At 34.7% G+C, this 17042-nt stretch overlaps 1 protein-coding gene across 1 annotated transcript in view; it reads right to left on the bottom strand.

Annotated features, from left to right (window-relative positions):
• Positions 1–17042, bottom strand: part of CDC42BPA (CDC42 binding protein kinase alpha) — a 280756-nt gene that overhangs the window by 167115 nt on the left and 96599 nt on the right. The window contains 1 exon segment of the mRNA XM_023531028.1: positions 7289–7382. Within this exon segment, the coding sequence (XP_023386796.1) occupies positions 7289–7382 (94 nt within the window).

Genomic DNA, 17042 nt, shown 5'->3' with positions numbered 1-17042 from the left:
AACTTTGTCATGACCTGAATTTACTCTCCTCGTACATGTAAATTAAATTTTATATAATCTCCACACTAATATATCTCCAGATTTCATTAACACTGTAGCTGTCACTTAACTGACAACATTTAAGTTAACAAAATGATTTAAACACCACAACAATTAATATCAACAATTGAATATTTAGTTTAGAACATTCCTATTACTGATACTATCTGTACATATAAAAAGCTAGAACTGTGAAAATTTTACAGGTAGTTGGGGAGGGATCCCTAAAAAAAAAATTGGCTAATAAAGTCCTAATAGAGAAAATCAGTTGGACCTATAATTTTGGCAAGTTAGATGTAGATTAGTAACGACTGCTAAAAAAGATCCTGGAAACAAATTAAGTCAAAGAAAATTGGTTCCTTATGTGTTTTAAAAGAATGTACCAAAAGATGAACATTCTTAAGGTAGAATAACGGTTAATATTCTAAATTTTCTAGACTACATTAGCATTCTTAATAATCATTAGAATAAATTTTCTCTTTGGCAATACTGAGATTAAGTATTACAAACTCTTAAAAATACTAGATAAAATATAACAACCATTTTTATAAGATATAAATGAACTTTAAAAAAAAAACAATTCACAGGAGCCAGTAATCAATAAATGTTTGAGAACCTGCGATGGTAAGCATTAGAACAGGAATGGGGTTAGGGAATTGTTGGCTTTCATTTTGTAGGTACTTGGATTTTAACATATACATGAGGGCAACTGGATCTTCTGTGAGGTCTGAAATGAGAAGCTGCCCCACGTAATCTTTACCCTAAATGGTATATTGTAATCAGGAAGCCGAATTATAAAACTGCCACTCAGTAGAGAAAGACAAGACGTTTTGTCTCTCTTAAGTGTGGCTGATATGTGAACAAAAATTCCTCCTCTAGAAATTCATAACCTTAGGTCCCACGGTCCCACTGTTTGGGATCCTAATTCACAGCGCTTCTGTCCAGAAGTTCTCAAGCCAAGAAACTGGCAAAAATATTGGCACCAGGTTAGGGGCCCTTAGAAAGCCTGGCATAGAAATTCAAAACTACTCTGGAGGATACATGCTTAAACTTGGCCACATACAATTCTCATGCATAAAAGCCCACTGAAGATGGGCTTTATACAATATATACAATCCAATATATAAACTCAATGAGGAAACATTCCATTATGAGCAAAAGTGAGAAATCCCAACAAACAATACAATTAGAGTCCTAACAATGATCAGTTTGACTTCACGAGATGTTTTAAATTATTCGACATTTAAAAAAATCAAAAATACAAGAAAAAAAGAAATGAAAAAAATCAAATCGAATAGAAGTCCTAGAAGTGAGAGGAAAAAAAAAAAACTAGTCATTGAAATAAAAAACATAGTAAATAGATGAAACATATGAAAAAGTAAATAAAACCAGACAGACTTCTAAGCACCAAAGGCAAAGAAATGAAAAACATTAAAGAATAAAGAGAGATTACCTAGCAAGGAATGACAGACTGACAGTTGAATTATTAATCCTAACATAGTCAGAAAACAGAATTGTTTCTCATAAAGATGAGAAAAATAATTGCCAAAATTATGTTCTCTACCTACCTAAATTATGATACTGAAATGAGGGTTAAATAAAGACATTTTCACACAAAGACAGAGTCTACTACACACTTAGACCCTTTCAGATAAACGGAAGCACTAAAGGACATACTTCAGGAAACAAGAAATTTAACCCAGATGGAAGAATGTGATACTAGGAGCAATTGTGAACAAAGACACCAGTAAACTTTATAACTTTCACAATCAGTAAAACTGTGAACAAAGATATCAGTAGCAACAAAGAGAAGGAAGGAGGAAGAGGATGAGGAGAAGGGAGGAGGAGGAGCGGAAGGGTGGCAGAGGAGGAGGAAACGATTCTTGAAGACTGAAAAATAAGATGAAACTAAAATACTAGAAAAAAAATAACATGCTACTAAGGGAGAAATTAGGATTAAAGTGTTCTCAGTTTCTTGTTTTTTAAAAAAATTTTATTTACTTTTTAATTATTATTTTTAATTGTGGTAAAATGCTCATAACATAAAATTTACCATAACCATTTCTAAGTGTACAGTGGCATTAAATATATTTATACTGTTGTGTAACTATCACCACCACTCATCTCTAGAACGCTTTTCATCTTGCAAAACTGAAACTGTACCCATCGAACAATTACCTCCCTTATTCCCCACTCCTCCCAGGCCCTGGCAAGCACCACTGGCCTTTCTATGATTGTGACTACTCTAGATACCTCCTATAAAGTAAAATCATACAATATTTGTCCCTTTGTGTCTGACTTGTATCACTTAGCATAATGTTTTCAAGGTTTATCCACATTATAGTATGAGTCAGAATTTCCTTCCTTTTAAGGCTGAATAATATTCCATTGTATGTATATACCGAATTTTCTTTATCCATTTATCTGTTAATAGACTCTGGGTTGCTTACATTCATGGGCTATTGTGAATAATGCAGCTATTGAAAATGGGCATACAAATATCTCTTTGAGTCTCTGCTTTCAATTCTGTGGAGTATACATACAGAAGTGAAATTTCTGGATCATATAGTAATTCTATTTTTAATTTTTTGAAGAACTGCCATACTGTTTGCCAGAGTGGCTACAGAATTTTACATTCCCATCAACAGTGCACAGGGTTCCAATATTTCTACATCTTTGCCAACACTTGTTACTTTCTATTTGTTTTTTTAAAGACTCGATCTTAATGGGTATGAGGTAGTATTTCATTTTGAGTTTGATTTGCATTTCCAAAATGATTAGTGATGTTGAGCATCTTTTCATGTGCTTGTTGGCCATTTGTACATCTTCTTTAAAGATAAACTGGGTTGTTTGTTACAGAGTTGTAAGAGTTCTTTATATGTTCTGGATATTAACACCTCTTATCAGACATATGATTGCAACTATTTTCTCTCATTCCACAGGTGGACTTTACACTAAGATGACTGAGTCTTTTGATGCACAGAACTTTTTAATGGTGATATAGTCCAACGAATCTATTTTTTCTCTTATTACCTGTTTGTTTAGTGTCATATCCAATAAATCATTGCCAAATCTATGAGAGCCAAAAAAATAAGATGAAACTTTAGTTGGAAAGTCACAAAATTTGGAAAAGGTTAAAATTGTGGTCGCTGTCTGGGTAATAAATGACTCATACGAAGTCATATAATCATAAATTTCAACACTGGGAATAAAGAGACTATCCTAAAAGCTTCCAGAGAAGGGAGAGGGTTGTTACAGAAGGATTGAGGATTAGAATAGCATCAGACGTCTCAACAGTAAATTAGAAGACAACGCAACGCCTTCTAAATTCTAAGAGAAACCTAATTTCAAACTTATAATACCATGTCCGGACAAATTATCAATTATGTATGAGGGTAGAAATGAAGGCAGTTTTCGGACATGCAAGATTATGAAATAATAACTTCCAATGGAACCTTTCTCAGGCAGCTACCACCAATTGAGGAGACACGGGACCCAGGAAACAGAGGTCCCAACACAGAGAATTCCAAGATGATGAGGAAAGGCTGTCTGAGGACACTAGCTCTGCATCAGCCTACAGGACACTCCAGATTAAAACGGGAGAATGCAAGACTCCACTATGAATATCGCCAAAGGGTAAAAGGGAACTGTTAAGTTATTTAATGTGTCTGAGAGAAAATACTAAATTACTTAATGTGTGGCAGTGAATTTGAGGATAACTTGGTGAGTTGCATAAAAACTAAGCAAAGCAAAGTGCTCATTTACTCCAGGGAGAACAAAAAGTATTTCAAGATAAGAAATGTAATAAAATCAACTGCATGGCACAGCTCTGAACTGAACGGGATTTAATGAGAGATTGTATAACTGCGTGGGGAATGTACAGAGGAAGTGTATGGGTTAGGCGAGATAGAGATAAGAGATCTGAATCTTCATCCTCTATGGTAGAAGATAAATAGATAATATCTAAAACTAAATAATCAAGAGAAAAGGATAGCACAAATAAGATAACAAGAAATATGCAAATAAATCAAAAGACAGAAGAAAGAAAGATTTTAAGTGTCTGCCTCTAGAAAAAGAGATTTGAAGGTGGGAAGAACTAGATAGAACAAAGGAATGCTTTTTTTTGTGATAAGCCTTCCTTAAATATGTACAGATCACTTTGATAAAAAAAAAAAAAAAACCTAAAATGGAAATAAAATAAGTAAAAAGGTTTCTTCATTAAAATTTTCTAAATGGAGGACCAAAATTATTTTGAGATCAGCAATAAAAAACGAATGCCTAGGAAGACACACCAAGATTTCAGGAATAAATTTGATCGGGGAAAACTCCTATAGACAGAACTAGGACTCGCTGCATTCTGGAACGCACAGAGGTTTGGAAGATGGACAGACTCCGGGAGAGGAGCCTCAGCTTTGGGTCTAAGGGGCTTTCCACATGCAGGACTGGGGAAACACTAGCTCTTCCTCTGGAGTTGTCAATGCAGCCTCTACTTTCTGGAACTGTGGTCCACAACTTCCTGCTGCCACAGCAGCCCTGATTTAATCTGTGTTTTCTCAACTCAGCCAGACTGCCATATTTCTTCCTTCCCTTGTCATATTAGGCACTATCCACTTCTCACTTCATACGGCACACACACAGTTATCCTGGAGCAGTATAATTCCATATGCCCATCTTATACTATGTGACTGCTGTCCTGTCTTTTACTTCTATCCATATCATAAACACCTTACTGCAACATTATTTCTGCTTTTAACAGTCACATGCCTTTTGTGTAAATTTTAAAAGATAAGTCTTTTTTCTTTATCCACTTATCATCTGATATTCTTTATTCTGTAGACCTAAGTATCCAAGTGGTATTATTTCCTTTGGCCTGAAGGACATTCTTTAGAATCCAGGCCTGCTGGAGATAAATCTCTCATCTTTCATTTATCAAAAAATGTCTTTAATTCACCTTTATTTTTGAAAGATATTTTTACTTGGTATACATTCTTGGTTTACAGATTTTTTTCTCCTTTCAGTACTTTAAAGTTATCATTCCATGGTTTCTGATGAGAGGTCTGTCATTATTATTACCATTTTTCTGGAGTATGTAATGTGTTTTTTCTTCTGTTTTCAAATTTTTTCTTTATCTTTAATTTTCAGCAGTTTAATTGTGATGTGGCCAGGTACGGTTCCTTTTATAAGCTTGAAATATGCTAAGATTCTTAGATCTGTGTTTTTCATCACATTTCATCACCCTGATGGTAAGTGTGAGCTATCAAGTCTATAAATTTTTTCTGTTCCTCTCTCACTCTCTTCTCCTTCGAAAATTCCAATTATAGTGATCTCCGAGCCCGTATTTATTTTGCTTCGATCTGTTTCTCTATGTTCTTCAGAATGAAGAATCTCTAATGATCTGTCTTCAAATTCACTGGCTCTTTCCTCTCTCATTTCTATAACTTCCTCCTGTGAATTCTTTATTTCTTTTACTGTACTTTTCAAGTTCTAAAAGGTCCATTTGATTTCTTTTTCTGCTAAAATTTCCTATGTGTGTAATCTTTAAGGCTATATTTTCCTTTGCTCCTTTAAACATATTTATGATAGTTCCATTAAGTCTGTCTGCTAAGTCCAACGACTGTGCTACTCAGGTTTCTACTACTTGTATTTTTTAACTCTGCATCACAATCTATATCTGAGCCTCCTTGTTTGTTTGATCTAGTGATATCTGGTTGAATGCTGGTCACTGTCAATAAGACACTGTAGAAAGTATGAATTCTGTTATTTCCCTCTGAAGAATAATAATTCTTGTTTAATTAGATAAAAAAAGATACTGACCTCCTTAACCATGGGTTGGCTCACAGTTATACTATTTGAGGGCAGATTTACAGAAAGTCTAAAATTCATCTCAAGTCCCTATATTTGGGAGGACCACTCTCAAACTCTATGAATGTTCTCATGGCTTGGATTTAGGCTGTTAGACAAGTTTAGAGTAAGTCTTACATTTTATAAAGGTGTTAACTAGCTCTCCGGAGCCAAAATTCCAATGTTCCCTTAGCATTGTTTCTCTACCAACACTGATTTCCAGTAATGTTTTTTAAATGGGTAACATCAAATGGTCTTCAGCATATGTACACCCCAACCTTCATGAGGTGCCCCTCCATGGATATTTTAGGCCCTCTCTCTCTGCACGATTCCCTCCTTTCTAAGGTCAAGCCCGCAGATTCCAGCTGCCTCAGCTAACTTGACTCTGATCTATAGGAGAGCTATATAGTCTGCTCTAACTCTAGCTTTCTGCATCAGAGTCAGCAAACTGTCCCAATCTTGGGAGACTGTGACGCGTAACTCCTGAATTCACTTCTCGCAGGGATAACAGTCTTGTACTGCCTGTTGCCCACTGCCTGAAAATAGTTGTCTCACATATTGTGCCCAGTTTTACTGTTGTTCATAGTGAGAGGACAATTTGGTATCAATGACTCCCTCCATCATGGCCAGAGACAGAAATCACATAATCTTTTTTAAAAATTTCTCTTTAGAATAAATTTTCAGAAGTCAAATTATTACTCTAAAATAATGTGACATTTTCATGGGTTTTTGAATGTATTACAGCAAACTGCTCTCTAAAAAAGTTTCTGCCAATTAAAATGATATATATTTGGACCTCTGCTATACAGCCAGGAAACTGAAGTAAAAAGAAAAACAAAAACAAACCAAGGAATAAAATTAGGGCATATAAACTTTTAAGTAAATGAAAGAAAACAACTAAGGACCTAGAGTTAGCAGAACTAAAGCAAATGGTAACATGAGACTGAATCAACCTAGAGGCCTTTCTAATAAAAGCATTCATTTTTTTTTTTAACATTGTCCCTCAGAAAAATTAGACAACTAGAAAGATAAAAGAAATAAAAATAAAGAAGTCTCATTTTTTTTCCATGTGGGATTTATTTTCTTTATCCGTGCAGAAATGTGAAAATATCTCAAGAACAAAAATAAAGTTTACCTAAAGAAGGAACAAACAAGGGTCCCATAAAAGGCATCATGTAGCAATCTTAAGGTCACTGCTATAAGCAGGTGAAATGGCATATGACTTTATAGACAAGCTCTATTATGAATAAGTATGCCTGAAAGCATACTTGTGGGAGGGGGTGAAGCACAGAAAGGCAAATGGATAGATGGATAGATAGATAATATAAACGGATGGTTTCTAAACAGATAAAGAAGACAAGTAGCAAGGAAATGTGAGTAAAATAATTTAAGATTTATCTTTATTTACCGTTCCATCTTCCATCAGCTTCAGACAAGAACCAAAATCTGCTAACCGAATATGTCCATTCATATCCATCAATATATTGTCAGGTTTGATGTCTCTGAAAAAACAAATACATCTCATTTTTATTTAGGAAGAATAAACATAATCAGATATTTGGTAAGATAACATTTTTGTCTGAAAAATCTCAACTTCTTTTAAAATTAATACTCTAAGAACATCTATTTGACTACTTTATGGGTTAAAATCCTGGCTTTGATTCATATTAAAACTTCTTAGACACATGTAAATTCAGTCTTCTCCTGGAGATAAAAAGTACTGTGATAATTTTCATTCAAGTTAAATAATCTTAACCATCTTTACATTTGCAAAGATTCCAGTGTGACTATGGTAGGCCTACTTTCTGCATGCAGAGAAGAGCCACAATTACTTGATATCTACAAATCATACGACCCCCTCTAGTCCATGAAATTGAACAAGGAAAAATATACTCCTAGATCCTGAATATAAATGTAAATAAATCCTCAATTACTGCGGATCATGACAAAACAAAGAAATTGCTTCATAAAGCTGATTTTGGAAGACAACTGCTTAATAGACAACTGACCTATAGTATATAAAGCGATTTCTAGATGGTAAGTCAATGGCTCGTAAGATACCCAAACTTAACTATTAACAAATTAAATCATACCAGTCTTTGTATCTGTTTCTACATTTGAATGATGAAAAGTGCTGCAAACACTGGGAAAATCATACATAAGATGATTTTTGTAAAGACCCAACAATACAATTTCCAGTCACAATCTGAAGATTACAATTGTCAAAAACTATGAGATTAGATCCTCTCAATTGACTTTACTTTTAGAGGAAGAAAAGAATCTTTTATAAACATTATATATGTAAAAAAAATTCTACAGCCATGTGGTTGATGGGAGTATGGAAAGGTTATCCTAATTTGAATGATGCCACTTAAGGTCTCTACACCTCAGTTTTCCCACTTGTGATATGGGGCTAGTGTAAGTACTACCTTAACTACTGAAGTAACTTCTGTGAGTGTGTCATATGCCACAGGTTGTAAATTAGGATCCACAGGCCAAATCTAGCCTGCTGCCTCTTTGTCAATAAAGTTTTATTGGCCATGGCAATACCCATTCTTTTAAGTATTACATGTGGCAGCTTTCCTACCATGACAGCAGTTTAGTGTAATACATTCCAAAAGCCAGGAAAATGTGTCATTACTCTAGACCAGTAATTTGACTTTTGAAACTTTATTCTAAAGAGATAAATTTTTTTAAAAGATTATATGACTTCTGTTTCTGGCCATGGTGGAGGGAGTCATTGATTTTACAGATTAATCTGAAGAGAAATGATATTCTTACAATACAACTATTCTGATCCATGTATACATTATTACACTTTGCCTAGGAGTCTTCTTTTATGTCCTTGAATAATGAACTTTTTTCCACAGAGAGCTTACACATCTTTTATTATCTACAGTCTTAGGTACTTCATAGTTTTGTTGCTATCGTAAATAGGATCTTCTTCATAGAAGCATTCTCGTTTGGCTTCCCTTTCAGTGGGAATGCTTCTAATGTTTCACCATTATGATCTTTGCTTTAGACTTTCAGTGGAAACTCAAATATTAAGTTAGAACAATTACCTTCAACTCTCGAATTGCTAAAAGTATAAAAAATGTATATTCAATTTTATTGTCATTTTTGGTACTGAGATTATTTTATGGTTTTCTCCTTTAATCTACTGACATAGTATATTAAGCTGATAGGTTTTCTAATGTTGAAACTCTCTAACTTTAAATGAAACTATGTAAAAAGGAAACACTTTTTTAAAAAGTGAGTTAATGCCTTTTCTAATTCAGGAGTCTAGAAAAGAAGAACAAAGTAAACCTGAATTAGAAAGAAAGTTACAGTAGATCCACATGTTCTCATATGCAGTATCATTTTCTTTTTCTTCTACATATTTTGTAATTTCCATTGTGATTTTTCCCTCTATCTATGCTTACAAAGAATGCATTTCAAAGTTTCAAAACATATAGACTGCTTTTTACTTATGTTTTGATTTAATTTTATTTAGTTAGTTATCACCTGTTCCCCATTCATTCAGTTTCTGCACTGCCTAAAACAATTACCAGAATTAGTTTCTTACTTATCCTTTCAGTTTTCTTTATGTATATACAAGCAAATACAAATATATTAACTTTTACACAAATGTTATATTATGTACATTTCTTTCTTCACTTACAACATATCTTGGAGCCATATTAGAAAAGCAAAGCCCTCGTGATTCCTTAGTATTCTACTGTATGATTGTGACATAATTTAACAAGTCTTCTGTTGATGAATATCTGAATTTTCCCAATCTTTTCTTTTTATAAATAATACTAATGTGAATAATTTTGGACATGTCATTTTCACAAAGGTGATGATATCTTTAGGATAAAATTCTAAATGTGGAACTTCTAGTCAAAAGATACAAGCATCTGAAATTTTGATAGATACACCCAAACGGCCCTTCATCACAGCTGACCTGATTTACATTCCCAGGAATATCCCGTGTGAGTGCTTAGCACCCTTACAGATTCTTACTAGAGTAGCCTGTAAAATATCTGGACTTTTTCCCAATCTTCTATGTGAAAAGTAGTAGTAAAATCATTATTTGCATTCTCTATATTATCGGTGAGGCCACCTTTTCATATTTAGGAGCCATTTGTAGTACTCTTTCTGTGAAATGCTCTTTTGTCTATTTTTCTATTACACTGTGGTCTTTTTCTTACAGTTTCAGGAATACTTTACATATTAAGAAGATTGCCCCTTTGCCCATTATATGAGTCACAAATTCTCTTCCCAGTGAACATCTGTCTTTTGGCTCTGTGTATAAACTTTTCCTCTTATGAAGTCTTTTGTGTGTGCTGAATTTATCAATATTTTCTTCAGTGCTTTTGTGAATTTTGACTTATAATTACAAATGCTTTACCCTTGTTGAAATTATAAGGGAATTCTCCCATGTTCCATTCCATAAGAGAACTTTTAAGTTTCATTTTGTACATGTCGATGTTCAGTCCACTTGAAATTCATCCCCATATCCCAGGAAAGGTATGTCCCAACTTTATTTTCTCCACACATAATTTAGTGACCCTCTGATCTGAGATGCAACCTCTATCGCATGTTAATGCGCATAAGTATTTGGGTCTATTATTAGACTTTTGATTCATGAAAAATGTAGAAATATGTTTTTAATTATTAAAGACATTTCAATATCTGATAGGGACAGTCTTCTTCACTGTGTACTTATGTATATAAGCCTATATATTTTTTAATAAACATATCCCTAAGTAGACTGTATTTTTAGATATTATGGAATCTCTTCTTCTATATCTTTTTATAATTATTGATTGTTGTTAGATTAGAAACTCTACAAAAACAGGAAATTTTACCAGTTTTGTTCATTACTAGATTCTCAGCACCTGGAAAAGAGTCTGAATCCAAAGTAGCATGCAGAAAATATTTACTCCATGGATTAGACTACAAAAGCTACTGATATCCTCCTTGAACGTTTTTACCATTTAGGTTAAATCTCTTTGATTTTCCAGGTATAAGTATCATCTATAAATGTGATAATTTTACTACTTTTACACTTCTAATGTTTTCTTTTGCCTCTTTGGCTAGTATCTCCACTACAGTGTAAAATAATATTGGTGACAGTGGACATAGTTGGCATGTCCTGACTTTAGTGATGTTATCTATTAAGCACGATGCTGACTGCTGAGGTATGAGATACACATATATCATGTTTAGGAAGCATACATCTATTCCTATTTTACTGAAAAAGCATTGTATTTAGTAAATTCAACAACTCTTCTTGATTAAAAAAATCAACTCCAAAATGTAAATATTATGTCTAAAATTTATATTAAGAATTATCAGCATTAGATACCAGTATATTAAAGATATGGGGTTAAATAATGAAAAAATAGCTTAAGAGTTGAATGTGCCTGCCACTGGAAAGCAGGCATAAGAGGTGTGGAGGAGGGGCTATTTTTCAATATAATCTTTTTGATACTAGTTGCATTTTAATATATTTAGTATTGTTTAATTAAAATTGATTAAAACCAAAAATACATGTGTATAATGTCTGAGTCATTTAAGAATGTGAAAATATTTTGAGTAAGACACCATGATCGTATGCAGTCAGCAATATTTTTCAGTCAATACAGTTAATGGATATCAAGATCACAGACAAAATCAATCACGTTATAATACTAATTGGTCTCTGCTTGTCCAACAGGAAATACAATTATACATTTCACGTACATAATATGTTGCCTGTCGACTCACTCCACATATTCACCCAGTTTATTCCAAGGCTGAAAAAGAAGTCTCTATGTTCCTTAAACTGTCATTATATGAGAAGACAGGAACTCTCCTAATCTCAGGAGGATATGAATGAGCCCCTAGTTATTGGTTGGTTTGAAAATACTTGTTTTATTTTTGTTCAGGGAACAAAGTACAATGCTAATATGAAGTAGAACTTAAAGAACTCATAGGGAGGAAGATATGATGACTTTTCCATCTAGCTGACGTTAATTGTGACCTAAGTGACTGGGTACAAGTTCATGCACTTTATGACCTCAAAGGGAAATATGTCCCTTCCTTCTCTTTCAACCAAAGACTACAGCTGGACCTTCTGCAATTCCCCTTTTCCTTCAGGACTATCGTTTTCATCTAAATCTAATCTCACTGTGGCCAAAAGAAAAATATCTGGGAGAAAGGATACAAAGCATGATCTGAACTGGGCCTCACCTATGCAGGGACAGCCCTGGTTCGTTTTGCACTCCAGGTTTTTGAAATGTGGGCAAAGTGAAACAGAGGCCACAGGTTCAAATGCCCACAAATGTCGGGAGGTGTGGCTGCACCTGCTGACCAACAATCCATCTTATTTCATAAGAATATTCTCACTGGAGTAGAGGATAGAAAGAGATCCTGAGTATAAACTCGGTAGGAAGAGCTAGGACCAAAGAAAAGTAGGTGAGCATCTCCCTATTCTTGTCTCTCTACAAATAACTTCGCCATTGAACTATATGATTTTTGCATCTTAAAGGGCTACATAAGAAAAGGCTTAACATTCAGTAAGTACTTGACAAAACCTTTTTAAATAAAATCGTAGTTATAAAGTTATCTATCATTATTATACCTGCCCAAGAAAATCCAAGTCCTTGTTCTTACATAACCACTGAAATGATCAGATTTTAAAAGGAATTCGAGTGCTTAAAAGATATTGTTAAAAAAAAGTTTGCACCTAAGAAGACTGGGTGCTGTAGGCGTAAAAATAAATGAATAAATAAAGTATTCCTTTCCTTTCCTATTGATTACGCAGAAAACATTCTAAGATAACCTTTTAATTGCCCATACAGTAGAATCTTTTCAAATCTCATGATTTCTCTTTGACATTTGACACTGCTGATTATTCTGCCAACTCTACCACTTTCTCCTCTATTTATTCTCTCAACTAACAGCCATTCTTCTCAGCCTCCTTCGCTGCCTGTTCTCATTCCAAAAGCTTACTTCCCGGCCCCCTAATGCTGTCCTTCCCTAAAATTAGGTTCTCTGCTCTCTCTTCTACCTCAGTGATTTTCTCCTTGGAGGCATCTGTCTTTTCTTAGATTTCAGGTCATATGTTTGCCCTGTGACCTCAGTTCTCTGATGGGTTCAAGAAAAATTATAAATTCTTATTTTTCTTTCAATGGTTGCTCTAGGAATTATGACATGCCTTCTTATTTTTCAGAATTCTCATAGAATTAGTGTTGAACTACTTCACAAAAAAAATGTTGTGATTCATATCTACACCCCCTCATCCTTATGTTACGATTGTCACGTCATATATGTTTATTACATCTACATTTGTTATAAACCCCGTAAGGCAATGTTGTAACTTTGCTTTTAGCAGCCGTATGTTTTGTGAGGACTTTAATAAGAAATAAGCAAGATTTCAATAGTCTTGTATTTATCCAGATATTTACATTTTCAGTGCCTTGAATTCCTTTCTGCAGATCCGAGTTTCCATCTAGTATCATTTCCCTTCGACCTGAAGAACTTCCTGTAGCATTTCGTGTAGTTTGTCTGCTCACAACAAAGTCTTTTATTTTTCATTTACCTAAAAATGTCTTTCGCTCTCATTCTTGAAGGACATTTTTACTGGATGCAGAAATCTTAGTTTAGTCTCTCTTCTGAGAACTCTTCTGTTAATGGAATCTTTGTTCTCTACGTAATGGGTCACTTTTCTCTTGCTGCTTGCAAAATTTACTTCTGTCTTTGGCTTTCAACAATTATGCTATAATGAACCTTAGCATGGCTTTAGTCATATTCATCCTCTTTGGTGTTTACTGAGCATCTCAAATACATAGATTTATGTCGTTCATCAAATTTTACAAATTTGGGGCCATTACTTCTTCAGGGTTTTTTTTGGCGGGGGCCCAATCTCTTTCTTCTCCCTCTGGATCTCAAAATACATGTATATAACACCTTTTGAAATTATCCAATTATCTAAACTAATAAATTATTTTAATCTTTTCTTGTGTTCTTTGTCCTCAGTAATTATCTATCTATTTAATTTCCAAGTCTTTATTCTGTCATCTCCACAAAAGCTGTCAAGCATATCCACTGAAAATTTTCATTTCGGATACTGTATTTGTCATTTCTTGAATTTCCATGGTTTTTTTTTTTTTTTTTTTGGTCTCTATTTCTCTGCTGAGATTTCCTATCTTTTCCTTTATCGTAAGCAATTTTAATTTTACTTCATTGAGCATAGTTACAATGGCCGCTTGAAAATCCTGTCTGCTAGTGTCTACATTTGGGTCATTTCAGAAATTGTTTCAGTTGATTTTCTCTTGAAAATCAGTTCCATTTTCCTGTTTCTTTGTACAATGGATAATTTTGAATGGTACCCTGAACACGATGAATGTTGGGATCCTGGATTGTTTTATTTTTCTCCAATTAGAGTTTTTTGTTTTATCTGTTGATTCATCTCACTTAAGCTGCAAACTCTGGTTCTTGGGCAGCAATTCTGGTCTCAGTTCGTATCTTTTGTCTTTAGTTGAGCAGCTTTGAAAGAATGTGTGTTTCAGGGGCCAACAAGACCTGAAGAGAGACAGATTTTGGATCTCCTCTCTTGAGAACAGTTCTCAGAATTCACTTTTCTGATTCTACAGGCCACAAAGACCGCACCGAGGCCCATGCCACGCTGCACATCATGTGGTCTTCACGCAGCCCCAAGATAAAGCTGCGAAAATGAAAAACCTCGTTTCGTGTACCTCGCCTTGTCCAAACGTGTACTTCCAATCAGGTTCTGCCTCCTTCAGTTCACTCTCTAGCGCGTTAAGATGCTGGGTTTCGTGTTATGTACAGATGTTATCGTTGTTTTCTGCAAGGGCCTTGGTCCAGAAAGTCCTTACTCAGTCACTACCCTTCCTTGTATATTTAAATCACTATAATTTGAGTTTTCTAGGCAAAAATCACAATAATTACATCTTTAATAAATCTTTGCCAATTAATCTTTTAAAAACTGGAAATGTATATATTTTCATATATTAGTCTTACATTTTAAGGGTGAAGTTCATCCTTCAATTTGGAATGAAGTTCAACTTCATCTAAATATTTTATAATATGCTTTCCTTTTACTTCTATAAAAAACAAAGATAAACTGCAACTAAGTGACAATAATGCATCAAGAAGAAGTTTATATAGGTATGTTTTTATTATGGTACTCACTTAAAAAAATTTTTTTTTTTAGTTTTTCTAAAAGAGTTAGCCAACCCTATGTCTAACTAAGGCACCCTGGACCTTTAAGCTCCATAATGTGACAGACTATATTTTTCAAAAATTGCCCCTCTTGGGACTGGGAGTGTACATGCCCTCTGCTAAGCTGAGCAGGCTTTTGTGACGGCCTCAACAAACCAAGTATGGAGAAGTGAGGCCATAAGACTTCCAAGGAACAGTCAGAAAAATGCCACGCAACTCTGCTTTGTTATCTCGGGACATTTGCTCTTGGAACCTTATCATCATGTTGCTAAGAAACTCAAACAGCCCATGGAGAGGCCCATGTGAAAAGGACAAAGGCCCCGGGCTGAGAGCTCTGGCTGAACTCCCAGCCCATGAGCCACACTAACTGGCTCGCTATGTGAGTGAGCCATCTTGAGAGTGCATCTTCCAACCTCAGGTGAGTCACTATGACTCATACTAAATAGAAGAGCAACAGCAGTCCCTGCCTAGTCTTGCCCAAATTATACACTCGTGAGCAAAAAGGTGACCACTGTTTTATGTTAGTTACTCTATTTCCAGGTCTATGGTAGACATGGAGACATGCTGCCTTCTCCCTCAATGGAGGGCTTTGCCTGATATCAGCAGACAGCTCCCAACCATCAGCTCATTCAAAGCTGCAGAAAGCCTCTTCCCCAAAAGGCCTGACTTGCTTGGGCAGCGCATGTCCACTGAATGACTGATACAGAAATACAGACTTGGCCATTTCAACTATAAGAGCAACAGCTCTGATGGGCCAAGCTCTCCAGAACTCCTAGTGTGGCTGGCTGAGGCTTTGGCTGGCAGTGTAATCTAATTTCTTCTCTCTGCCTAATCCTATTTCCTCTGACTCCCTTCCACAGATGTTAACCCCTAATACACCTTGCATTATACATTCTGTCTCTACGCCTGCTTCTGGAAAACACATGTTACAGGGCAATGGATAAATGGAACAATGGGCCAGCAAATTCCATTTTCTGATATAAGGAGCAAAACAACATCTGGCATTCAGAACCATAAGGTGGCAGCCAGCCAGTGAGATACCAGGCATTGTCGGCAAAGGGAATAAAAGGGAAATTCAGGCAAAATATTCATTCTAACCTTGACAATCAAGGAAAACAGAGAAAGAGATAGGAATGTTTAGAAGAGATAAAATCTCTACATTATCAGTATAAAATCATTACCCAGGTTTCTTTCTAACTTAAATATGAATCATATCAATTATCATGAAAGTTTCTGAAATCAGTAACTTTCCTTGTCCCCAAGCAAAAGCAAATTACATTTAACTTAAATGGAACAGTATAATTTTAAAACTTTAAGTCAAAATTAATATTTATAGTGATATATTTTTTATTTATAACATTAAGGGAAAAAAAGCTATTCCAAAACAATATTGAAAGGGCAATATTTTGTAGGTTATTTTTATTACATCATTAAAACATCAGTACCAGAGCCTGATCATTACTAATATTATGCCTAGAATAGTAAAATGTGGCTATAACAATATTAAACTTTAAAGCAGTTTTCAACTCTGCCTGGACATCAAAATCAATTAGATAGGTTACTTAATTACATGAACCTCGGTCCCAGTCCAGACGCCACACATCGGAACTCTGCACAGGGACTGGTCTCTGAGAATTACTCACTTAGGACGTGTATTTCTCCTTCCCATCAACATCGTGTCGATGTTTCCCACTTATATGTTCCCTTTTCAACATTTATATGAGGTGGAGAGTAGGCTGCTTTTATTTTCTGGTCTTCCTAATCTTCTCCTTTATATACTTATTAGAAGAAAATCAGCATATTGTATTATAATATTATAACTGATCTGTTTACTAGAATTGCCTCAATTTTGTCAAAGAAATGCTATATCAGTGATAAGAAAAAGGAAATTCGCACTGGTAAAACTATGTCATAAATTGCCTTTTTGTCAGTCATACACTATAATTCTT

This window comes from Pteropus vampyrus, unplaced genomic scaffold (assembly GCF_000151845.1).
Source record: "Pteropus vampyrus isolate Shadow unplaced genomic scaffold, Pvam_2.0 Scaffold60, whole genome shotgun sequence".
NCBI classification, from domain to species: Eukaryota; Metazoa; Chordata; class Mammalia; order Chiroptera; family Pteropodidae; genus Pteropus; species Pteropus vampyrus.
This window is presented reverse-complemented; position numbering and strand designations above follow the sequence as displayed.